Genomic DNA, 26517 nt, shown 5'->3' on the forward strand with positions numbered 1-26517 from the left:
TCCTCTGAGCCTTCAGAGGGAAAAGAGAACCCTGGGGGGCAACCAGAGCCTCCTCAGCATTGGGGTCGATTTGGGGGATGCCTTCTTGTTTCACAGCATGGGGACTGCCAGGGAATCTGTGAAGGCTCAACCACTGGGAAACTGACTGCTGGAGAAGGGTGAGGAAGTATTGCATGCCCAATCGTGTCTGAATCTTTGCGATCCCATGGACAGTAGCCCGCCAGATTCTTCTGTCCACGGGATTCTCCAGGCAAGAACACTGGAGTGGGTTGTCACTTCCTTCTCCAGGGGCTCTTTCCTGGATTGAACCCACATCTCCTATGTCTCCTTCGTTGGCAGCCAGATTCTTTACCACTGAGCCACCTGGGAAAGGCAGAAGGGGCTTGGAAAAACAGCATGTGGATCTTGGCAGACCAAGTTTATACTTGCAGCATCCAAGCAGTCATCATAACCAGTGGTTCTGTCCATCTGCAGAACCAAGTTGGGGGTGCACTCTGATGAGGGAACTTGGCCAGGAGCAGTTCTACCTGATTCAAATCCTCAGACAAGGCATTTTGCTGGTCCTAGAGCTCAGTTTATCCATGCACAGGCAGGAAGGGGAGTCCTAGCCCCACTCGCTGCAGGGAGTGTCTTCTGGCCCCATCTGTCCAGAAGGGCTAATGCCAACTCCTGGAAGCTGTGCTGCCCAGCTGGAGCCTAGAGAAGGGCAGGTAGAGCCCAGAGTTTGAAAAGGAAAGGTAGTGACTCTGTTTACTCAGGAAACTTGGGGGTGTGGGTTGGTTTGAATTTAGACAACAAACAAAAAGCTTGACCAGCTTTGGAGCTGCTTCTCCTTCTGTACCTGGGCGGTGAATCTAACTGATATTCCCATTCATTGCTAAACACAGCCTTCAGCCTGTTTAGCTGGGGAATCTCCCCAGAGCACACAGGAAGTTGTGTCACCCATTCAACAGTTCTAAGTACAGCGGTATTTGAAGGGAGCACAGTTCCTGGCTTCCCTTGTCTCAGAGCAAAACTGATGGCCTCACCTGGCCAGGGAATGCAGGCTTCCAAACAACAAGCTGTACAGGTACTGGGTCCTGTCCTGCTGCATCTTATACTACATACAGTATCAAGTCCTGATCATCTAGTAAGTCTGGCCAGAGAATCCAGGCAACCGTAGAGCCCATCTTACAGCTTCACCAAGGTAGGAAATTAAGCCAGCAGTCCTTTACAGCTGTCTTCAGGCAGAGGCACATCCCACCGCATCCCCATCCTCAGAGCTCAAACAGTTGCCTCACCCCAACCATTATTATGCCCAAGGACATCACCAGCACACACGCACACCCCAAAAAACAACTGAGCTGACTGGTGAAGAACTGTCTCTGCCAAAGCAAACCTATAAAGTCTGGAAGAGGACTCAAGTGTGCAGATTCCAATGTAAGGAATCAAGGATCACACACAGAAAACCAGTGAACTATGATACCATCAAAGAAAACTAATACAGTTCTATAAATGACCCTCAAGAAATGAAGGTCTGTGAACTGTCAGACAAAGAATTCAGAATAATCCTCTTAAGGATGTTTTATTGTTCAGTCACACAGTCGTGTTTGACTCTTTGTGACCCCATGGACTGCAGCATGCCAGACTTCCCTGTCCTTCACCATCTCCTGGAGTTTACTCAAACTCATGTCCACTGAGTCGGTGATGCTATCCAACCATCTCATCCTCTATTATCCCTTTCCCCTCCTGCCTTCAATCTTTTCCAGCATCAGGGTCTTTTCTAATGAGTCTAAGGAAGTTTAGTGAACTATAAGAAAACACAGACAACCAAACGAAATTAGGAAACCAATGCATGAATAAAACGAGAAGTTCAATAAAGAAATTGCAACCATAAAAAAACACCCCCAGAAATCCCAGAGTTGAAAATACAATAATTGAATTGAAAAAAGTCAATGAAAAGTTTCAAAAGTACATTTAACCATAAGGAAGAAAGAATCAGCAACCAGGAGGATAGGACATTAGAAATAAGCTAGTCAGAGGAGAAAAAGGAAAAAGAGTGAAGAAATTATTGATCCCTGGGTTGGGAAGATCCCCTGGAGAAGGGAAAGGCTACCCATTCCAGTATTCAGGCCTGGAGAATTCCATGGACTGTATAGTCCTCGGGGTGGCAAAGAGTCGGACATGGATGACTTTCAATTTCATGGAAATTATGCGACACAATGAAAAGAAATAATATTTTCATTATAGGAACTTCAGAAGGAGAAGAGAATAAGGACAGAAAGTATATTTAAAGCCATAATAGCTAAAACTCCAAGATCCAAAGAACCCTAAATAGACAGAATCTGAATAGATCTATATAAAGACACTTTATAATTATATCCTCAAAATTCAAAGACAAAGAAAAAATTTTAAGAGCAACAAGAGAAAAAAACAGAAGTTACATACAAGGGAATCCCATGAGATGACTGGTGGATTTCTCAAAAGAAACTATTCTGACCGAGAGAGAATGAGATGGCATTCAAAACATTGAAAAAAGAACCGTCACCCAAGAATTCTATACCTGGCAAAGCTGTCCTTCAGAAACAAAGGAGGGATAAAGAAAACAGGAATAAAGTTTCTTGACATGGGTCTTGGTAATGACTTTTGGATGTGATACCTAAAACACAAGCAACAAAGTAAAAAATAAAGAAGGGAACTACATCAAACTAAAAAACTCTTCATAACACCAACAACAGCAAAAACAAACAAACAAAAAAACAGTAAAAGGAAAAGACAAGGCATGCTATTAAAAAAAATATTTACAAACCATATACCTGATAAGGGGTTAATATCCTAAATATATAAAGAATTGCAAACAACTCAATAGCAATAAAAGAAAAAACAGCACATGGAGGATTTTGTCCACTGCTGTGTCTATAATTACTAGGAGTTTCTTAGCCCACAGCAGATGCTCAGTAAGTACTTACTGAATGTATACCTGCACACATGAATGAAAAACCCAGTTGACTGGTATACTGCCCAGAATGGTTGTCTAAGCCAACTCAGATATAAACTATAAAAATTGTGTTCTTATACTAGTTATTCCATACTGAGGATAAATGTATGGTATTTAATGATAAAATATTTTTAGGAAGTAATAAAGATGGATCATTTTTTTCAAAACATAGGCTTTTATAATGAGAAGAAAAAAAGAAAAACAACAACACAAGAAACAAAACAAAAAACAAAAAATGGGCAAAGGAACTGAATAGATATTTCTCCAAAGAAGATATGTGAAAGACCAACAGGTACATGAAAAGATGCTCAACATCACTAGCAATAGGGAAATACAAATTAAAATCAAAATGAGATGTCATCTAATGCCTGCTTGAATGACCATCATCAAAATGATGAGATCACAGATGAGGTTGTGGAGAAAAGGGAACCCAATGTGCATTTGGTAAGAATATAAATTGATGTAGCCACTATGGAAAATAGTATGGAAATTCCTCAAATAATTAAAAATAGAACTATCATCTGATCTAGCAGTTCTACTTCTGGGAATAAATCCAAAAGAAATGAAATTACTAACTCAAAAAGATGTCTGCATCCCTATGTCTATAACAGCATTATTTATAATAGCCAGCACATAGCAACACTTGTGTTCACTGATGGATGAATAAATAAATAAGTTATAGTATATATACACAGTGGAATGTTATTTAGTCGTTAAAAACGAGGAAATCCTTTTATCTGTGACAACATGGTTGGACCTTGAAGGCATTATGATAAGTGAAATAAGTTAGAGAAAGACCTATACTATGCGATCTCACTTATGTGTGGAATCTGACAAACAAAAACACCAAACTCATAGAAAAACAGATCAGACTTATGAATATCAAAGGAGGAGGGTGAAGGAGAGGCAACTGGAAGATGGCCCAAAGACAGGAACTTCCAGTTCTAAAATAAATAAGCACTAGGAATGTATTATACAACACGGTGACTATACCTAACAGTGATGTATGATACATAGGAAAGTTGTTAAGACAACAAATCCTAAGAGTTCTTATCACAAGGAAAATTTTTTCTTTTTTTCTTCTTTTCTTTTTATTGTATATACATGTATGAGAAGATGAAAGTTAGCTGAACTTACTGTCATAATCATTTCATAACACACATAAATCAAACTGTGGCCTTCAACTTATTTCAATTGAATGTCAATTACTTCTCAATAAAAATGGAAAAAGGATTTTAAAAGTGTAATGAGATACTCATACTCATCGTAATAACGAGAGCTGACACTTCCTGAACCCTCTGTCTGTATTGGACAGTAATGACAAGGTAGCTTGTTTAGACCTCCCAGCTGGAAAACATGGTCTCTTATTTTGGGAAACATTGAGGAGTGGCCCCCATTTAGCTGGGAGACAGCTCCTAAGCAGAGCTGTGGGGCTGAGGAGGATCAAGAAGCTGGAGGGGGAGAAGAAATGGTGGATGGAATAGTATGCACAGGGTCAAGTGGATGGCTGCCCAAAAGAAGTCTTGAATTTTGAGACCTTCTTCTATATTTTTTGTGGAAGTTGAGATAGTCACAAACTAGTCACAGAGGAAAACTGATCCGTTTTCCATGGCCAACAGGGGAAGAACCAGCAGCAGAGACTGATATCAAATGGAACCTAGCTTTGCCTCTGATCAGCTGTGTGGCCCTGGAGAAGTCACTTCACTTCTCTGAGACTCAGTTGCCACACTTACTCCAAGAACCATTCACTGCATCACTCAGTAGATATCAGAATCTAATGAGATACAGTGTATAAAGATTAAATGTGTGGTTTCTCAACACTGTTTGACAGTAATTCCAGTGGGTAGAGCCTGACTTGTGCTTGCTAGTGTCAGACCCTGGTAAAGCACTTTCCACTCATTGACTCATTTAAACCTCAAAACAGCACAATGAGGGAGGTTTTATTGTTAATTCTTTTTGGCAGGTGAGAGAACTGTGGTTCCAAGAGTAACTTGCTTGAGATTACCCAGCTAGCAAGGGGCAGAGGCCAGGTAAGCCAAGTTCAGCTCTGTCCAACCCCTCACCCTATGCCTTGTCAGCAGTCCTGGCACAGCCTGAACTAAGGTCCGCTCTGCAGAGCTAAGGAGAGATGGTTGAAGTCTCCCGTAGGCAGCCCCAGGGGCTCAAGGGACCCCTGAGGTGATTTGACCTTGTGAGGCAGCCTTCATCGGGTAGAAAGCTCTTGGGTGGAGTAAGCGCTCTTGCAGGCCTCTGTGTGACCTTGGCCTCTCATAACCCGAGTGTCGCACGAGGATGACGGTGGTTCTTCCCTCACAGAATTGCACACAAAGCACTGAGATGGCTGCTTGGCCAAATGGGCAAAGGTTCCCTGGGCCTTTTGGCGGGAAAGTCAGGGGCCCTCCTGGATAAGAGAGGCTGCGGGGACCCTGAGGTGATAGCCTGGATTACTCCTCCAAAGAGGTGATGCAGCATTGAGTAAGGGATGTGGTCCTCTCTCTTCCAGGGCAAAGGGGAAACTGAGGGCTTCCATGTTAGGGAGGAAGAGTGGACTCGAGAGGACCTCATCAGTCCTGTTCAGAAGAGAGCAGGGCCAGGATGATGGGACCTGCTGGGGGCAGGGGAGAGGTGGCTGAGTACTGAGAACCAGGGTGTCACCTCTCTGAGCAAGTGTTCCCAGGGACAGGGGTTAAAATTCTAGCCCTGCCACTTGCCACCCTGTAACCTTGATGAATCACTTATCTTCTGTGAGCCTCAGTTTCCTCATCTGTACAATGGGGGCAAGGGCCAAGTCTTCTGGCAGAAGGGTGTTGTGAGGAGATCATGTGGTCAGGTGTGCTGGGGAAGGCAGCCCTCCATCATGGCGGTGCTGTAGTGGAAGCAGAGTGAGGCTGTCTCTACGATACCTCAGGTCACTTTCTTGCCCATCCTGGGCCTCAGTGTTCCTGCTTGTAAGACAAGGAGGTGAGGCTGGATAATCCCCAAACTCCCTTTTAGCTTCAGATCCAGGTCTCTGCTTACCTGGTTGCACATATCCCACATCCCCCAAAATCCCAATGGAAGAATGCAACGGACCATACAGGAGGTGCTGAAAAGGCTTTTTATTGCTGGGAGTGGAGGGTGATGAGCAAATAGGGTGTCCTGACTGTGAGCATGAGTGTCTGAGAGTGTCCTTTGACTGGGCTCAGTTGTCACTCCTGGGGGACGGTGGCAGCACCGCCCATCCCAGAGGGAGACGGTACAGAGATTCAGTCACGTCCCGGAACCAATTGGGAAGGAGACCCTCATGTGAGGCATGGACACCCTGGGACACTTTCCTGCTGCTGCATTCAGCAGGCACAGCTCCCAGAGTACTTCCCCACAAACCCTGTGAGCTTGGGGAGGGCCTGGCACCTGTGGTTTGGGGTCTTTCTCTGGCACCTGGCACTGACCCCCCTCATCCCCTCACCCTCCCACCCCCGTCACCTTAGCAACAATGGCCAATGTAAAAAGACTGATCAGGGCCCAGAGGAGCCAGGGTTCAGGGCTCAGTGTACGATCAGGATCAGGGATCAGGCTGAGATGCGATCTGGTCTCTATCTGTGACCAGTGTCAGGGCTCAGTCAACTATTGGAGTCAAAGCTCAGTCTGGCTGTTCCGGGCTCAGTCAGGGAGCAGAATCAAGCACAATCTGTTTGTCTGATTTAGGGTCAGGAGTTGGTCTGTGACCGAGATCAGGGCTGACTCTACCACTAGAGAAAGAAGAGAAGCCAAGCTTGTTTCTGCTTCTCCACAGGCCCCTGTGGGGGGTCTCATCCTCTCTCAGCCCAGGGCCCTGGACCCAGCCCTCACCAGCAGGCGGGCATCCCAGCGGTTTCCTCATCTGCGGCCTTCAGTTTCCTGTTGGGTGGTGTCCTGAGACTCGCCAGAGGGAACACAATTAATAGCAGTTCTCAGGCTCCAGCACTGGAAAGCCGAATACAAATCAGACACCAGTAACTGCCACCCTCCAGCAGGTCAGACTTGACATCCACGGGACCTCTTGTGTGTCACTCCATCTATCTGAGCCTCAGCTAGTTCATCTGTAAAATGGGTATGATGACACTACCCATCCCCACAAGGTCATTGCAAGAATTCAATGAGATAGTATATAAGAAGCACAGATCGATGGCCCAACGAACTGTGTTTGTGGCTATTTTCTAAAAGAACTGCCTCCAGGACCCTGATGCTTCACTCATCCCATTTCTGTTGCCCACAGCCCCAGCAACCCCAGCGATGCCAGAGACCCAGGTCAAGGCTGGGGGTGAAACCACACCTCCTCATAAGAAGGGAAAGGGAAGGGGCGGTTTTTTATCATCAATGCCTACTGGATATTAGGCTTTTTCTGCTTTTTCTTTAAATCCAATTATCAGCTAAGCCATGTTTACAATCTCCTTTCACCTGGGAGGAACCTGAGGCTCAGAGAGACGGAGCCAGTTGACTAGGACTACACAGTTGCTAAGTAGCAGATCCAGGGTTTGAATCCAGATCTGGCCCAACCTCTTTCTCACATCATTCTGGGCATCAGGTTCTGCCAGTGGGACAAAGGAGGGCAGCAGAAGCTCTCAGGGGCTGACAGAGACCCTCAGTCTGCAGGGACCCCTCCAACCACACTCTCCTGACTTGCTCAGGATGAAGGGTCCTCAGCTTCTCTAGGGTCCCCTGACCAGACCTGCTGATGCTGTAGGCATAAAGCAGCATACCATCCCCGGTGAGGCTGCAGAGGGAGCCCCCTCCCGGCTTCCCCAGGCTGTGACTTACCGATGAGTTTCTCAACACACTCTGCATCCAGGCTTTCAAGGAGCTCGCGGAATCGTGGGCACAGCTGAGGGTCATACAGAGCCAGTGAAAGAGAGAGACACACGCAGAGAGAATTGGAAAGAGGGAAGGAAAGAGGTCATGAGGTGAGGAGGGAGAGGAGAGATGGGAAAAGGAAGAGGACTGGTTATTACCTGCTACGAGCACCCTGCCCGCCATCCACAGAGATGCTTACTACTTGGGGCCTCAGAACTTCTGACCCTTAGGATTCTAGAACAATGGAAACCTAGAAGGCCCATATCTGACATCCAGAGGACACTAGAACCCTAAAAAGCTCAGAACACTATAATCCCAGTACCTTAAGTATCTAGACTGTAAGCATCCCATATCCCTGTGCTCTTAGAAACCTTATCCTTTGGACTCTGAAACCTCAAGGGTCAAATGGGGCCCTGGGAACCATAGAGAAGTGTTTCTCACAATTTTGTGTGCATACATTCCTTGAGGATCTTGTTAAAAGGCAACTTAATGAGCAGCAGGTCTGGAGTGGGACCTAAGGGTCTGCATTCTAAAAAATGCCCAGGGAAGGTCAGTGCTGCTGGTCTGACGACCATAGTTTTAGCAGTCACCCTCCAGTTCAGTAAATCTCAGGGCCTCCTGGAGGATTTAAAAAAAAATAAACCCAGATTGCAAGCCCCCTTCCAGAGTGTCTAATTTAGAATCTTTGGAATTTAGGGCACATGGTACATATGGTTTTGTATATGATACATAGGAATCTGACCTATGGTACGTATAGATTTTGTATTTAAATAAATTAAATAAAGTTGTATTGAAATAAGAAAAATATTAGCTAAAAGGCCTATTGGCAGTCCATGGGTATGGGACCCAGTGATTTCAGCTCATGTTGGGCCCCTCTTCTCCTCCCCAGGCCAGGCTGAGTGAAGCGGGGTGGGGTGGGGGGAGTAGCAGCTGACAACTCAAAGGGAAGTTGGCCCTTCAGAAAGGAAGGTGCCCAGAGAGTACAGCCCACCCACGGAATGTCACAGCTGCCCCCACCAGATGTGACTCTGCACCCCCAGGAGTGGGTGACTCACCTCGTCCTCCACTACAGAGGACACCACCGTTCTTGCAAGGTTGACGCCAATGTCCACAACATCGTTGAGCAGTCCAAAGCGGCTGGGGAAGAGAGGAAATTGATAAAGGTCAGTGAAGTTGGCAGAGCAGCCAAGAAGGAGCAGTGGGAAAGAGGGTGGAATATGGTGGACCTCCTTGAAGTCAGGTGACTTGAGCCTCTACCGAGGGGCATCATCACTTAGAACACCATGGTTGACCAGCAGCCCACCCCAGTAGCTCATGAGCATCTCATCACAATCCTGACAGCTCAACCATCCATCCATCCATCCATCCTTTATCCATCCATCCATCTAGCCATCCATTCATTTATTCGTCAGGACATATTTATAGAACACCAACTATATGCTGGGAACCAAGCCTGACTTAGGACACAGTGATGAACAAAGCACAAGCAACTCCTAATATGGTACCTAAACATTAGATTGGTTAAAATGTTCATTCAGAGATTTCTGTAGCATCTTATGGAAAAACCCAAATAAATATTTTGGCCAACGCCGCATTAAACAAGTTTTCCTAAGGCTTGCTCCTTCCCACTGTCAGCCGTCAGCATAACCTTCACCACCTCAGGGCAGCCCTCCCTGACTGCTTGCCTAAGGTAGGACTTTGAATCAGTTTGTATCATAGCACTCTGTTAAGTGTGCTGCACTGCTCAGGGACCTTTGCCATCTGACATTTCCCGTGTGAGCTCTTTATTACTGGACTGAATGCTCATCTGTCTGCCTTCCCCTCAAGAGCATAAGCTCCACAAGAGCAAGGTCCTTGCCTGCAGTCACCATAAATTCGCCAGAGCTCAGAAAGGCAGCTGCTTGGCATAGAACAGATACTCAACATGTTTTTGGCTGAAGGAGGACATGAAGTAAACATACAACTAAATACATAATGACAACTTATGACAGGTATTGAGAGGGTATGAGTAGATCTTCCAAGAGAGAAGAGGAGGAACCTTGTTTTAGACTCTGAAGGATGAGATGTACAATAAGACGGAATGCGGGAAAGGTGTTTGAGACCAGGTTCCAGAGCAGCCTGTGCACAGGCCTTGAGTGGAAGGAGTTTTTCTGAGACTCGGAGCAAGCACTAGTGTGTCTAGAGCAGAGTGGGCAAGGGGGAGAGCACAGTGATATGAGGGTGGATCCAGATCAGGCAGAGCCTCATTGGCCCTGCGGAGAGCTTGAGATTCCACCCATGGAGGAGAGAAAAACCCCAAAAGGATTTGGAGCAGCAGAGTGGAATGCCATTTCACAGATATGGACACTGAGACCCAGAAGGCTGGATGATTTCCCTGGGGTTATAGGCTAGGCAGTGTCCAGCAGGGCTCAGGCATTTGGGCTTATATTAATCTTTGCAAGTGATGATAGGCTGCAGAGCCTATCTTTGGTTTTGGGGGGTCCCTACACAACATGTGATCAGATCCCTTGTTGGAGCAGGATGGACTGACCTCTACTCATGGCTCAGCCTTGATACCTGCCAAGGCCAACCTGCCCCAGTCTTCAGCTTCCAGACCATGCCTCCTCTACCAGCCAGGACCAGAGTCAGCCTTTTTCCCTCTACCATCTTCCCTGGGCAAAACCTGCTTTTTCAACCACACAGTTTAAGATCTAGATTTTGTGGGTTACTGGAGATCAGTGACTTAAATGGAGAGAATTTTTCAAGGTCTCATTTTAGGAATCTTCCATTGAGTGGAAGATGATTAGGGCACAATCTGAAATTAGAACCTGTAGCAGGGAAAATTCTTAAAGAGATGGGAATACCAGACCACCTGACCTGCCTCTTGAGAAACCTATATGCAGGTCAGGAAGCAACAGTTAGAACTGGACATGGAACAACAGACTGGTTCCAAATAGGAAAAGGAGTACGTCAAGGCTGTATATTGTCACCCTGCTTATTTAACTTCTATGCAGAGTACATCATGAGAAACGCTGGGCTGAAAGAAGCAAAAGCTGGAATCAAGGTTGCTGGGAGAAATATCAATAACCTCAGATATGCAGATGACACCACCCTTATGGCAGAAAGTGAAGAGGAACTAAAAAGCCTCTTGATGAAAGTGAAAGTGGAGAGTGAAAAAGTTGGCTTAAAGCTCAACATTCAGAAAACAAAGATCATGGCATCTGGTCCCATCACTTCATGGGAAATAGATAGGGAAACAGTGGAAACAGTGTCAGACTTTGTTTTTCTGGGCTCCAAAATCACTGCAGATGGTGACTGCTGCCATGAAATTAAAAGACGCTTACACCTTGGAAGGAAAGTTATGACCAACCTAGATAGCATATTCAAAAGCAGAGACATTACTTTGCCAACAAAGGTCCGTCTAGTCAAGGCTATGGTTTTTCCAGTAGTCATGTATGGATGTGAGAGCTGGACTGTGAAGAAAGCTGAGCACAGAAGAATTGATGCTTTTGAACTGTGGTGTTGGAGAAGACTCTTGAGAGTCCCTTGGACTGCAAGGAGATCCAACCAGTCCATCCTAAAGGATATCAGTCCTGGGTGTTCATTGGAAGGACTGATGCTGAAGCTGAAACTCCAATACTTTGGCCACCTCATGTGAAGAGTTGACTCAGTGGAAAAGACCCTGATGCTGGGAGGGATTGGGGGCAGGAGGAGAAGGGGATGACAGAGGATGAGATGTCTGGATGGCATCATTGACTCGATGGACATGAGTTTGGGTAAACTCTGGGAGTTGGTGATGGACAGGGAGGCCTGCTGTGCTGCGATTCATGGGGTTGCAAAGAGTAGGACACGACTGAGCGAATGAACTGAACTGAACTGAGCAGGGTTTACTCTTCTTGCCTGCTCCTAACTAGAGGCAAGAAGGTAAACACAATATATTATTATTGTTATTATCATTATTTGAGGGACATTATATAATAAGAGAAGGGTCAGTTCTTCAAGTAGATGTAACAATGCTAAATGTGCATGCAACAGAGCTTCAAAAACCTTGAAGCAAAAACAAATAAAGCTGAAAGGTGAAATACACAAATTCACAGTTATGGTTTGAGAGGTCAACACTCCCGTGTTGGTAATGGGAAGACCCGAGAGACAGAAAATAAGGATAGATATTACTATTACTGAAAGCTTAGTATGTGCTTGGCCAAATATTCTCTGAGTATGCTATGCATTTTCTCATTTAGTCAACATAGTAGCCTATGAGTTAGGTAATGTTACCAACCTTAGTTTAAAGATGTGATATCTTTTTAATGGCTGAGTAATACTCCATTGTGTATATGTACCACAGCTTTCTTATCCATTCATCTGCTGATGGACATCTAGGTTGCTTCCATGTCCTGGCTATTATAAACAGTGCTGTGATGAACATTGGGGTACATGTGTCTCTTTCAATTCTGGTTTCCTCAGTGTGTATGCCCAGCAGTGGGATTGCTGGATTATAAGGCAGTTCTATTTCCAGTTTTTTAAGGAATCTCCACACTGTTCTCCATAGTGGCTGTACTAGTTTGCATTCCCACCAACAGTGTAAGAGGGTTCCCTTTTCTCCACACCCTCTCCAGCATTTATTACTTGTAGACTTTTGGATCGCAGCCATTCTGACTGGTGTGAAATGGTACCTCATAGTGGTTTTGATTTGCATTTCTCTGATAATGAGTGATGTTGAGCATCTTTTCATGTGTTTGTTAGCCATCTGTATGTCTTCTTTGGAGAAATGTCTATTTAGTTCTTTGGCCCATTTTTTGATTGGGTCATTTATTTTTCTGGAGTTGAGCTGTAGGAGTTGCTTGTATATTCTCGAGATTAGTTGTTTGTCGGTTGCTTCATTTGCTATTATCTTCTCCCATTCTGAAGGCTGTCTTTTCACCTTTCTAATAGTTTCCTTTGATGTGCAGAAGCTTTTAAGGTTAATTAGGTCCCATTTGTTTATTTTTGCTTTTATTTCCAATATTCTGGGAGGTGACTCGTAGAGGATCCTGCTGTGATGTATGTCGGAGAGTGTTTTGCCTATGTTCTCCTCTAGGAGTTTTATAGTTTCTGGTCTTACGTTTAGATCTTTAATCCATTTTGAGTTTATTTTTGTGTATGGTGTTAGTAAATGTTCTAGTTTCATTCTTTTACAAGTGGTTGACCAGTTTTCCCAGCACCACTTGTTAAAGAGATTGTCTTTAATCCATTGTATATTCTTGCCTCCTTTGTCAAAGATAAGGTGTCCATATGTGCGTGGATTTATCTCTGGGCTTTCTATTTTGTTCCATTGATCTATATTTCTGTCTTTGTGCCAGTACCATACTGTCTTGATAACTGTGGCTTTGTAGTAGAGCCTGAAGTCAGGCAGGTTGATTCCTCCAGTTCCCTTCTTCTTTCTCAAGATTGCTTTGGCTATTCGAGGTTTTTTGTATTTCCATACAAATTGTGAAATTATTTGTTCTACCTCTGTGAAGACATTAAAAAGAATACATTTGAATCAGTTCTAATGAGGTGGATGAAACTGGAGCCTATTATACAGAGTGAAGTAAGCCAGAAAGAAAAACACCAATACAGTATACTAACGCATATATATGGAATTTAGAAAGATGGTAACAATAACCCTGTGTACGAGACAGCAAAAGAGACACTGATGTATAGAACAGTCTTATGGACTCTGTGAGAGAGGGAGAGGGTGGGAAGATTTGGGAGAATGGCATTGAAACATGTAAAATATCATGTATGAAACGAGTTGCCAGTCCAGGTTCGATGCACGATACTGGATGCTTGGGGCTGGTGCACTGGGACGACCCAGAGGGATGGAATGGGGAGGGAGGAGGGAGGAGGGTTCAGGATGGGGAACACATGTATACCTGTGGCGGATTCATTTTGATATTTGGCAAAACTAATACAATTATGTAAAGTTTAAAAAATAAAATAAAATTAAAAAAAATAAATAAAATGCAGAACAGAATAAATAAATAAATAAAGATGTGATATCTAAAGCTTCTATAGGCTAAATTGATTACAAAGACCCAAGTGAGTGGCAAAGCTAGCTTGACTCCAGAGTCTGAACTTTTTTTTTTTTTTTAACCATACTCTGCTCCCTCCCAGGTAAGGAAAAGGGCTGAAATTATGGGTCCCAGCTCCTCTGGAATTCCTTGCTCTGCTGAGATGTGTTGGCCTCACCTGTGCAGCACCGTGAGTGAGATGCTTTCTGGGTTGTTGGTGCATTCTCCCACGACCACCCTGGAGTCACCAGTCTCAGCATCCGTTTCAATGCTGACACTAGTTTGGAGGTCCACACTGAGGTCCAGGTCGACAATCTCACCCAAAAAAGGCCTACAGGGAATAAGATTCACAGTGAACAGAGGTGGAGAAGTCTCTTCATGTTGCTCACATGAGTCTCTCTAGATGGCCATTGCATGGGATGTCTATGAATAAAGTCAATAGTATGTAAATTTTTTATGAAATCTACATTCTTAGATTAGGTATTACTTTTCTGGGCCCATGGGTTTGGCTCGTATGAAATTTATATATAGTATCACATCGATAAATAAAATAAAAATAATAGTTAACATTTCTTGAGCACAAACTGTGTTAAGTATTTCACAAAAGTCTTTTACTTGAATTAAGTGATTTAATCTTGACAGCAGTACCGTGAGGGAAAAATACTATCATTATCTCTATTTTCAGAGTGAGGAAATGTTTGGTATAGAGAGGTTAAGTAACTATCCCAAGATCTCATATCCAGTGAATGATGAAATTGCAGTACATTTAATTTATAAAGACTCTTCTATACATCTGCATTTTCCTTTCTCTTCATATTTAAAAAGTAATTAAAATACTTAGAAATTATTGTTTCTAATATAACTAATGAATTAATAAAATTCCTAATATAGTTATAGTTTCCATATAATTTCACATGCCTTTCATTACATACTGTACACTACTATATAGCCATACTGGTCACTGCTATTTAAAGAGAATCTTGAGAGATAAAATGATGCTGGAGGAAACTTTGCCTAAGAGATATAAATGTTCATGTCTTCTCAATTTTCAGCTATTATGACTAGATAAGTTTTATGATTTTGGAAATATATTTCATGGAGGATTTTTTTTTAAAAGAGATTTGGTTCTGGGCAGTGTTTCTTAGAACATGTTAAAGGTTAGGATTTAGGAGTTGCAAAGGCCTCCTTATTTTACTGATTGGGAGACCAAGGCAGCAGGGTGGAAAAGTGCCTGATTCCAGATTGGAGACCTATTGGCCATACCTCACTGCCTCTCCCAACCCTCAGATTCCAAGGCTACTCACTGGCTCACGGTGACGTCGGCAGTGATGGGGATCCACACGTCAGCACCGTTGTCAGAAGTTGCTTCGAATGTGATATCCGAGACTTGGACGTTCCTGATTCTCACCCTGTGTAAAAACCACAATTCGCCCTTGTCACTCCTGACAGCCATTGCTTGGCTCTTCTCTGTGCCAGCTTTGTGCTGAGTTTTGAACGTCATGGACTTTGCCTGCTTTGGTCTTCATGAGAGCCCTGCTCAGAGGCTGAATTCTCTCCATTGGATGGCATGGCAGACTTGAGGATCAGACGGCTGTGATTTCCTCAAGACGCCAAGGGTGAATATGTGCCAGAGCCAGTATTTGTTTTTTTGTTTTTGTTTTTAGTTGAAGTATAGTTGCTCTACAATGTTGTGTTATTTTCAGGTGGGCAGCAGAGTGATTCAGGTAGAGATACATATATTTATAGAGGTATCTTTATTTCAGATTCTTCTACCTTATAGGCTATCACAGAATACTGAGTATAGTTCCCTGTGCTATATAGTAGATCCTTGTTGGTTGTTTTGTGTGTGTGTGTGTGTATGTATGTATATATATATATATATATATATATATAGTTTGTATATGTTAATGCCTGGAGTAAGAAATGGCAGCCCATTCCAGTATTGTCTGCACAATCCCATGGACAGAGGAGCCTGGCGGGCTATGGTCCATAGGGTTGTAAGGAGTTGGACATGACTGAAGCAACTTAGCAATGTTAATGCCAAACTCCTAATTTCTCCCCTGCATTGCTTTCCCTTCTGGTAACCATGAGTTTGTTTTTATGCTCATGAGTCTGTTTTGTATAAGATCTTTTGTATCATATTTTAGATTCCACATATAAGTGGTATCATGTGGTATTTGTTTTTCCTCTGACTTACTTCATTTAGTATGATAACCTCTGTGTCCATCCTTTTGTTGCTGGAGACAGTATTATTTCATTCTTTTTGTGCAGACACAGATTTTGAACCCAGAACTGCCTGACTCCAAGACGTTATGTGTGGAGCCACCTATGTGGTGTGAATTCTAGTTTTCTCTCTCCTGAGGCCATTCAGACTTTTATACTCAGCTATATTCAGAGAAGAAAAGTCTTATTCCTTAGAAAAGGGACTTTAGGCATCAGCAAACAGATAGAGGTGAGGGAGAAGAGAATCTTCATCGTGACCCTGAAATCACAGAATGAGAAGGTCCAGACCCATGAGATGCTCACAGGCCCTGCAGCCCTGACTCTAATTTCCCCAAGATCTGGCAGAGCTGGCCTCAGACCACTTCTGCTCTGCAAAAACACACAAGGTTTATCTTTCTTTCTTTTATATTAAACTTACCTCCCCAAAGATATGTATTCTCTTTTCTGGGAACAAAGATCTCCAACATGAAGCATCAACTCACCCTGTAAGCCTGCTCACTACTTGAAAAATTCTAGAAATGAGTTGTTCCAAGAAATTCTCAGTTTCCTGATGCTCCACAACCTCGTCTAACACCTGGATTCCAATTCAGTCTTCGCATTCTGAAAGATAACTGCAAAAACAATCTCCGTTTAGTGTGGTACACAACTTAAGAAGCAGCTCCTAGGCACCAGGCACTAAATGAGACTACTTTCCTAGGTTATTTTATTTCATCTTATAACACCTTCTTAAAGTAAGTATTACTATTATCTGTGCTTTCAGATGAGGAAATTAAGGATCAAAAGATTAAGAAATGGGCCAAAGTCACACAGCTAGGAGACCTTGTTCCTAGTATGCTGCCTTCATGCTAATATATGCTCATCATTTCAACAAAGCAATCAATCCACTATTGAGCAGGCAATAGATATTGATTGCACATCAGCTTCTAATAGTGAAAATTAAGGAGATGTTCATACAAGCAGAATAAACTGAGAATAAAATAAGAAATGGAAAATGTAGAATCAAATAAAAAACATGGCTCCAAATTGTTAAAGTGGCAAGTAGGAGCCCTGGATAAGAGGCCTAGAAAGCAGTGATTCATTCAGGGGCAGGAGGACAGAGAGTCCTAACAGAGGGTCTTTCAGAGAAAAGAGGGATTTGATAGAGGAAGTGGCATGGCAGATGTAGAATGGCACAGTTGAAAAGAGTTCAGAATATACGTGTAGAAAAGAATTCAAATGAGAAACAGGAAGGCAACAACGAGCTCAGAAAAAACCACACAAAAGGCTACAGGGAAGGATATGTAATCAGAGTACTCCACTTTGGCTCTGCAATGGACAATATCTACCTAATTATAATGATGGAAACAGAGGTGGAAACTCTGTCTGGTCCTATAGATAATCCAGACACTTCTGCTTCTGAGCTCAGTTTTGTCAGCACTGAAACTGGAAAGTGGGTCCCTCCTATATCTTTGACATTTGCCCAAGCCCTGGCAAGGTTTGAAAGGAAGTCATATACAGAAATTAGTTTCTCCTATAAAGCATGTTTGTCAGGGTGCTGGGAATGTTTCCAGAAATTGAAAAGAAGGCCAAGTTCTTTCAAGAAATCAGAATTACAAGGACATATGATTAACTAGAAAGGTAGGTAATTTTAAAGCTACCTAGGCTAGGTAGGCAGAGAAGGTGATGGCACCCCACTCCAGTACTCTTGCTTGGAAAATTCCATGGATGGAGGAGGCTGGTAGGCTGCAGTCCATGGGGTCGCTGAGAGTCAGACAGGACTGAGCGACTTCACTTTCACTTTTCACTTTCATGCATTGGAGAAGGAAATGGCAACCCACTCCAGTGTTCTTGCTTGGAGAATCCCAGGGACTGGGGAGCCTGGTGGACTGCCGCCTATGGGGTTGCACAGAGTCAGACACAACTGAAGCGACTTAGCAGCAGCAGCAGCAGCAGCAGCAGCAGCAGCAGCAGGCTAGGTAGGAATTCCTTTCCAGTTAGTTAATACAAAGTACTAAGAAAATTGAATAGCCCAGCAAAAGAATATGCCACAAATATAAATAAAATATTTAAGTTAAATATGTAAATGACTAATAAAATATGAAAAATACGAGTGAATTCTTTCATAATTAGAGAAAAGCTAAGTGACATGAATTATAACCTTTCATCTGTGAGACTGGCCAAAAATTCAGTTGTCCAAAACAGTGCTGTCAGGGAAGTGGAAAAAAAGCTAATCTCATAGTTTGGAGAAAATATTACCATAGGGTATTATTTGTCAATATCTACTGTAATTTAAAATATGCAGACTTTTGAACTTTTGAAATGTCACTTTGAGGAATTTATCCTACGAATATGTTAGCAAAGTTCACCATGATATAAGATGTAAAGTGATATTCAGTTAAGTGTTGCTTGTTTCTAGAAAAATAATAAACAATGACCCAGGAACCAATTAGTCATCTTTCTTAGTAAACAACCGATAAAGAGAGGCCCCGCTACAGCCTCTGGTGATACAGGCACAGTATTTAGCAGAAAGCTCCTAGGCGCCACTGACCGTCCCTGTTGTTAACTCACTTTCAACTGTACTGTCAAAGGTGCCAAGTCCTCTCTCAAGACCAGATTTCAGCTTCCTCAGAACACTGTTGCCACGAATGTCAAGAAGAGACTCTCAGGTCCCAGCGAGCAGGCCGCACAAGAGAACAAGTTTCCAAAGCTGAGCCATCTTGTCCTGACACCTGGACAGTCATGGGAGGAACAGGAGTGAGAATTACCCACAGGGAAACGGGATCTTTGATGAGCACCTATCACTCTGACACTCAGCAGTCCTTGACGATAGACGTGGTTATCTCCTCTCTTTCAGATGGGCAGCCCAGGTCAGGAAGTTAGAGCAACTTGCCCAGAGATAAGCAACCAGTGAAAGAAGGAGATACTATTTGAAAAGTGATGCTTGACTCCAGGTCAGAGCTCTTTACCACATGCTGGCTTCTGTGCCTGGAACATTTCTCTCTCCTTTTCATTTTTACTTGAGTCACTTCCTACTGACTCTGCAAATTCAGTAAGATATCATGTCCTCTAGGAAGATCACTCTAGACTCTCCCCAGAGTCTAGGTTAGGGGGCCCCACTCCACCATCTTGCTGCCTTCATTGTCTGACCACAGTCCTGGGTACCAGTTAGGGAAGACTTGGCTGCCTTTCCCATCAGGCTGTGCACCCCTTAGAGGAGGGATTGTGACTTATCTCACTATTGAATTCATTACATATAGTAAAAACCCTGCCCCTCGCTCAGTACAACAAAATAAAGTTTGCTGAATTAAAGTCTGAACAAATAAATGGGCACCACATCATGACCCTGCTTTGTTTGTCAGTTTGGCACGTCTCCTAATTGAATCTATTTCTTAATTTGCTCTAATCAAGATAGAAGCTAACTGAATTAGACCGATCCCTCTGCCTCCAGCCCCAAAGCCTTCTGAAGGCCTTAGGTGGGGTGACATTAAGTGGAAAGCCCGCCAGTCACAGGTTTGGAGGAAAATACTTACGAAGTCCTTGCTCGCCTGCACAGCCTCCTGAATTCCGCTGGGTGCTGAGACCCTTATATCTTCCGGATGGCGATGGGCAGGGAGGCTGACCCCGGAAACAAGCCCTGTGTCCAGAGCCATCCAAGGAGACTCCAATGAAAATAACCCCTGTCCAGAGTGAATAGAGAGAGACTTCCGAAGCAAAGGTCACCCAGGATGATTGAATTGGAATGGGTGGATATGGAGAGGACTTTGTGCCAAGACTAAGAGCAGGTTCTTGTGCTGCCAAGACAGCGGCCATTGCAAGTGGGGGCTGGGATAAAGACCGAGAATGGATGAAGTGGAGAATGTTCTGGTAGAAGGACTTATGGTGATCATCCAGCTTCAGTCCATCAGGATTTGGAAACGCAGGCTCAGAGGGAAATTATGATACTATTCAATCAGTATTTGGAAATCAGCTTGAGGTCTTCCAGAAAGACAGGGACAGATATGGGGCTAGAAGTGTGGCCCACAGAGTCAGGGTCAGTGACCAGTGAGATCATTCTTCCCAAACCTTCTCTTGTGTCGGCTGCTGCTAAGTCGCTTCAGTCGTGTCCGACTCTGCGACCCCATAGACGGCAGCCCACCAGGCTCCCCTGTCCCTGGGATTCTCCAGGCAAGAACACTGGAGTGGGTTGCCATTTCCTTCTCCAATGCGTGAAACTGAAAAGTGAAAGTGAAGTCGCTCAGTCGTGCCTGACTCTTAGTGACCCCATGGACTGCAGCCTACCAGGCTCCGCCATCCATGGGATTTTCCAGGCAAGTGTACTGGAGTGGGGTGCCATTGCCTTCTCCGTCTTATGTCTGAGTGCTCTCCATAAAATCCCTCACAGTAGAGCCGGCCTTAGGGCAAATGTTTTCAGTTGTTCAGACCACCCTCTTTCCTGTCTGCCTACATCATTTAGTCAGTAGAGTTACTTCTGTGAGTGAACAAAATCTGCCTCCATAGGTACCCTCATGTATGCAGGATTCCTATGCACACATGCCCCTAACCCCTCTGCTCTCAATGTAGCGGCCAGAGGTCTAAGCACTCAGCTTCAAAACAATAGCCCCATCAAGGCCTTGCGGTACTGTTCACTGCCACCCCAAACTCATCTACCTCTCCTTACATGGCCCTACTGACTTCCTTCTGTTCCAGATGGATACCAACCCTTTTGTTGCCTTTGACCTCCACACAAACTGTTCCTTTTTCCCAGAACTCGCCTGCCTAGTTGTCCCTGGCTCTCGACATCACCTCGCAACCTCTGTGACGGCTCACCTGAGGTGGTCCCCCATCTTCCTCGAGCTCAGCTTCTTGCTGGCTTGTCACAGCAGATCATTATCATTTGACTTCTTCCCTTGTTCTCTGCCCTCAACAAGTTGTTACCACCCTTTCTCTAGGGCTTTCCTCTCATGTGGGTCCCAAGACCCTGTCCTGGCTCTAGAATGCTCCAAGCATCTCTGTGGCATCTGATAAGGCCGTCCACTCTCTGATAAGTTGGTGAGGGTCCCATCATTAGAGATGCTTTGTAATTTGACCAGATGATTGCTAATGTCCTGTGTGACTTGATGTGACTGTGAGCCATGATTTGAAATTTCCTTGGTCTCTCGTTCGAAGATCATTGTGGCACATTTGTATGACTCTTGCTCCCAGCTTTTTTCTCTCCCTGAGTCTCGCTGCCCCATGGGGATATGGTTCCCTCAGGCTTCCTGCCTCTTTCCTTTTCTCACCATCCTGTCTTCCCAAGACCCACATCCACCTGGCCATGGTCTCCTGGAGTCACACTGGCTGGTGCTGGGTAGTTTCTCATCACGGACCACATCCAGGACAAAGTCAGTTTCTTTTTTGTCTTCTGGGGGCAGCAATGAGTGGCAATCATTAGCCAAAATGCCCAGCTCCTAGTAGGGGCAGGTGAGTGCCAGGGCCTGGGCTTGGCACTGCAGGTCCACTTTCCCAACTGGTGCTCAGGACAACTCTGTGAGGAGGTTCAGAGAGCCCCATTTTCTGGTGAGGAAAGAGGTTTACAGAAGGGAGGTGACTGGCCAAGATCTCACAAGGACAGGGCCCAGCATTTGGGTCCCCAGGGAAGGACATTTCACTCAGATCACCTTGAGGCCAGCTGGTAGGGCAAGAGAGTCCTTGGATTTGAATACCTGGTTTATTCCTTGACCTCTGCTGTTTGAGTTGGTTGCAATACCTGGCGCATTGGTCCCCTGTCAACCCGGAACACCCGGTCCGGGAAGTGCAAATGCATGCCCACTTGGCATTAGGTTGGAAGCACCCGCTAGTCACCCAGGGTTGTCGCTTCCATTTGCCCACCTGCATCTCGGAAGAAACCTGGACATGATAGCAGCCAGGAGAATGTAGGGGTAGGTCCAGAGGTTTCAGGAGTTAGCTTTCCTCACCCTGACTGTGGTCCTACCATCAAAGCACAGGGCAGGTGTCCAAGCTTAAGCCTGGGTCATGGAGAACCCTGTCCAGCAGAGCCTTGGGCCTGTCAGCAGATCACCCTCCCAGACTGTCTGTGCCCAGTTCTGCAAATATCTGAGGCCCCTTTTCCCCTGGTTGTGGGCACAGAGCTGAGGGCTGTGCAGAAACCCTGTGCAGAGAGTTGTCCCTACTCAGGACACAGCCCAGGGGACTGAGTGTGATATAGTGAGCTCAGACCTGGTGTTGGCCCCAGGCTTCAGCTGGTAAAATAGGTAGTCAACCTGTGTTTGGATCCTGGTGGCAAATCGAAATTAAAATGGTACTGAGGTGCTGGTGATCATACCCTGGCTCTAGTGCTGGGCCAGCTGAGTTTGAATCCCCTCCTCCTGTTACTGGCTGTGCAGCCTGGACAAGGAGCTTCATCTCCCTGAGCCTCAGGTCTCCTGTGTATGAAATGGGACTAAAGATGGGATTCTCCTCCAGGTGTGTGGTGAGGATGTGGTGGGATAATGTGTATGAAGGGCTGAGCATGAAGTAGGTCCCTGTTACGCAGTGACACCAATGATGAAATAATGATGTCAGTTGTTTCTGTTGTCAGGCCACTTCACTCCCCTCCAACTCAGGTCTCCGGTCTATACGTGGTCCCACCCCAGAGGGTTATGGAGAAGACTAGAGAAGATAAAGCACTCAATATGCTTAATGCTTAAGCAACAGCTACTGCATTTCTTACTTTTGTGTGCAGTAGAGACTGAAAGAGATAAAATGGGCTCAGGCATCCATATACCAATGTCCACAAGTCCTGGCTCCCTTGGGTGATGCTGTATAGCCCTGACAGGTGTGTGTCCTTGTGTGCTTCCTCATAAGCCTATTCCCCTTCTAGGGCTGAGTTAGTGAAGACAGTACCACGGTCTCAAATATGATCTGATCGAATATAGGGATTCGATGGAACTTTCTGGTAAGAAGTTCTCTCAGGCAGCTCCTGAACTTGGAGGGAAGGATTGATTAGTGATATCTGACACGACTGAAGCGACTTAGCAGCAGCAGCAGCAGCAGCCACAAGTTCAGGAGGGGAGAGTGGAGGCACTGCGTGTGTGCCACTGTGGGACCAGGTTATATCCAAGAGGCCCTTTAGCCAGCGATGGGCACAGCAACACCACACAGTCATGGACAGTGGGACTCTGGGACCTGCCTGGTGCTGGGGGAAGGAAATGGAGACCCTTATCTAGATTCCAGTCTTGGCCAGTAAATAACCTGCTTTGTGACTCCGAGTAACATGTTCATTTTCTCCCAAGGTCTCTGTTGCCTCTAACTGCAAAATGAACAGAGGTTCCCTGCTAGATGGCTGACTCCTCAGGGCTCTGAGACGTGGTCAGCAACATCTAAGGGATACCTGCTACAGTCCCACCTGCCCAGGCACCCCACACTCTTGCTTTGAGCATGAATCCCATCAGCTCCTTGGGCATAGTGATAACCACCCCCTCTCTGAAGCCATAAGGGCCAAAACCACAGGCTTCATGCCCAGACCCTGACACAAAGCGGATTTTCAATAAATATTTTTTAGAGCTTGCATAAGCATTTCTAATGCTGATTAATTAAAATGTACCCATCCAGTAATCCATGTGTTTTATTTGTAACAGTACAATAAGCTGGCTCTTAGGTCATCCTTGGGTGTACATCCCAGAAGCTTTCCTTGTTGGTGGTGTGACAGCAGGTAAATGTCATAACCTCTCTGAGCCCTGTTTTTTTCCTTTCAACCATGAAAATGAGCACTAGAATATCCTCTACTTTAGGAAGAGCTGCTGGGGGCACTAAATGAGGAAATGTCAGTAGAGAGCCCAACCCAGCCCTGGCTGAGGAAGGTGCCCCATGAATAACAGAGGTCATCATAATTACTATTACTGCAGTACATAGCAGTGAGTGGTGACCTAAGGCAGCATTCAGGAGCCCTGGAAAATAGGGAGGGAGACAAGGGGCAGTGTGTGCATTTCTTGAAAGTATGATGAGGCTGTAAGCAAATCAGAGTGCTCCCACTTACTAGCCTTATGATCTTACCCTCTTCAGTCAGTTCAGTTCAGTCGCTCAGTCGTGCCCGACTCTTTGCGACCCCATGAACTGCAGCATACCAGGCCTCCCTGTCCATCACCAACTCCTGGAGTTCACTCAGACTCACGTCCATCGAGTCAGTGATGCCATCCAGCCATCTCATCCTCTGTCGTCCCCTTCTCCTCCTGCCCCCAATCCCTCCCAGCATCAGAGTCTTTTCCAGTGAGTCAACTCTTTGCACGATGTGGCCAAAGTACTGGAGTTTCAGCTTTAGCATCATTCCTTCCAAAGAAATCCCAGGGCTGATCTCCTTCAGAATGGACTGGTTGGATCTCCTTGCAGTCCAAGGGACTCTCAAGAGTCTTATCCAACACCACCGTTCAAAAGCATCAATTCTTCAGCACTCAGCGTTCTTCACAGTCCAACTCTCGCATCCATACATGACCACAGGAAAAACCATAGCCTTGACTAGACGGACCTTTGTTGGCAAAGTAATGTCTCTGATTTTGAATATGCTATCTAGATTGGTCATAACTTTTCTTCCAAGGAGTAAGTGTCTTTTAATTTCATGGCTGCAGTCACCATCTGTAGTGATTTTGGAGCCCAGAAAAATAAAGTCTGACACTGGTTCCACTGTTTCCCCATCTATTTCCCATGAAGTGATGGGACCAGATGCCATGATCTTAGTTTTATGAATGTTGAGTTTTAAGCCAACTTTTTCACTCTCCTCTTTCACCTTCATCAAGAGGCTTTTTAGTTCCTCTTCACTTTCTGCCATAAGGGTGGTGTCATCTGCATATCTGAGGTTATTGATATTTCTCCTGGCAATATTGATTCCAGCTTGTGCTTCTTCCAGCCCAGCGTTTCTCATGATGTACTCTGCATATAAGTTAAATAAGCAGGGTGACAATATACAGCCTTGATGTACTCTTTTTCCTATTTGGAACCAGTCTGTTGTTCCATGTCCAGTTCTGACTGTTGCGTCCTGACCTGCATACAAATTTCTCAAGAGGCAGGTCAGGTGGTCTGGTATTCCCATCTCTTTCAGAATTTTCCACAGTTTATTGTGATCCACACAGTCAAAGGCTTTGGCATAGTCAAAAAAAGTCATAGTCTTTCCCTCTTAGAGACTCAGTTTACTCACCTGTGAATAGGGCAAATGGGTGTACCTACATCATTGAATCAGTCTGAAGGGTACAGAGTTAATATGTATAAATCTGGACACGTGGTCCCTAAAGATTAGCTTTCTTCCTCTGGAGAAAGGAGAGGGAGCCCCACTAGGCAGGGATCTCGTCTGTTTTGTTCCCTGACGTGTCCCCCGTGTCATAACAATGCCTTGTGATTGTAGCTGATGAACACATGCTCCCTAACATGTTGTTGTCACTGTTATTATAACACACAGATCGGGGACCCTGCCCATGGGAGACCCTGAGGGAGAGCACATTGCTCGATCTCCAAGTACTTTCTGTGCACGTCTGCCTCTCCCCAGACATGGGCGCTTCTGCTGCATTAGAACCCACCCCTCCCTTCTCTCTGGCCCCACAGGTGACCACAGGTGTGTGTAGTGGCTAAGGGTGTGGGCGGGGCTGGCCCGAGGTTTCTCCCCTATGCATGTTGCTCCAGCTGGTGGGAATGTAGCAAGTAGCCCCCAGACATTCCTGACCACCTCTCAGAACCCCAAGGGGTCAGCTGTGTAGCAGGAAGCCTCTATTCATTTTGTAGTTAGAGGAAATGGAGACCCTGGAGAAAATGAACGTCTTTCTCAGAGTCACAAAACAGGTTATAAACTGAGCCAAGCCTGGAACCCAGATCAGGGTCCCTCCTCCACCCCACAGCACTAGGCAGGTCCCAGAGTCCCAACCTTTGTGAATATATGTGGTGTCCATGCCCCCATCATTGGCTGGAGGGGCCATTAGAGATGACCTGGTCCTGATCTGGCAAACATGCAGTCGTTCCACTCTCCCCTCTGAACTTGGGGCAGACATCACTAATCAATCCAGCCCGCCAAGCCCAGGAGTGCCTGGGAGGGCTTCTCTGCAGAAAGCTCCATCCAGTCCCTACAATTAATGAGGTGTACTTGTACTTGACATCATATTTCTTGGAATCTCTAACATGGTCCTGACAAGAAGCTGAGGCTTAGTGAGGAACTGCACCTCCCAAAGCTTATACACCAGTCACCAGGGAGCCAGAATTTATAGACACAGGTGTTACCGGAAGTCTGAGCCCGTCTAGGTCATGTGGTCTTTATAGTGAACAAAATAAGAAATCCGGTTTCTATTGATTAAGCATAAAGCATATTGGATGCTTAATCTCCTCCCTTCGTCCTCTCCATAATCCTGTGCAGTGGGGTCATGTACAGATGGAACACCCGAGGTGGAGGGGAGCGAAGTAAACGGACACCAGCAATAATTATAATATCATCATCACTGTTGTAACCATGTATTAGGAGCCTACACACATTATCCCTCCACATCCTCACAGCACACCTGGCAGGAGACTCCCATACTTGGTCTCATT

At 45.1% G+C, this 26517-nt stretch overlaps 1 protein-coding gene across 1 annotated transcript; it reads right to left on the minus strand.

Annotated features, from left to right (window-relative positions):
* Positions 1-6467: 6467 nt before the first annotated feature.
* LOC123464872 (short palate, lung and nasal epithelium carcinoma-associated protein 2B-like) lies at positions 6468-18715 on the minus strand. The gene is given in 8 exon segments (XM_045162583.1): positions 6468-6881; positions 7756-7817; positions 8842-8923; positions 13976-14128; positions 15102-15206; positions 16503-16590; positions 16593-16631; positions 18568-18715. Coding segments are annotated over 8 exon segments (726 nt in total). The 3' UTR covers positions 6468-6832.
* Between the last annotated feature and the right edge of the window lie 7802 nt (positions 18716-26517).

The sequence above is a fragment of the Bubalus bubalis genome, chromosome 14 (assembly GCF_019923935.1).
Source record: "Bubalus bubalis isolate 160015118507 breed Murrah chromosome 14, NDDB_SH_1, whole genome shotgun sequence".
Lineage (NCBI taxonomy): Eukaryota > Metazoa > Chordata > Mammalia > Artiodactyla > Bovidae > Bubalus > Bubalus bubalis.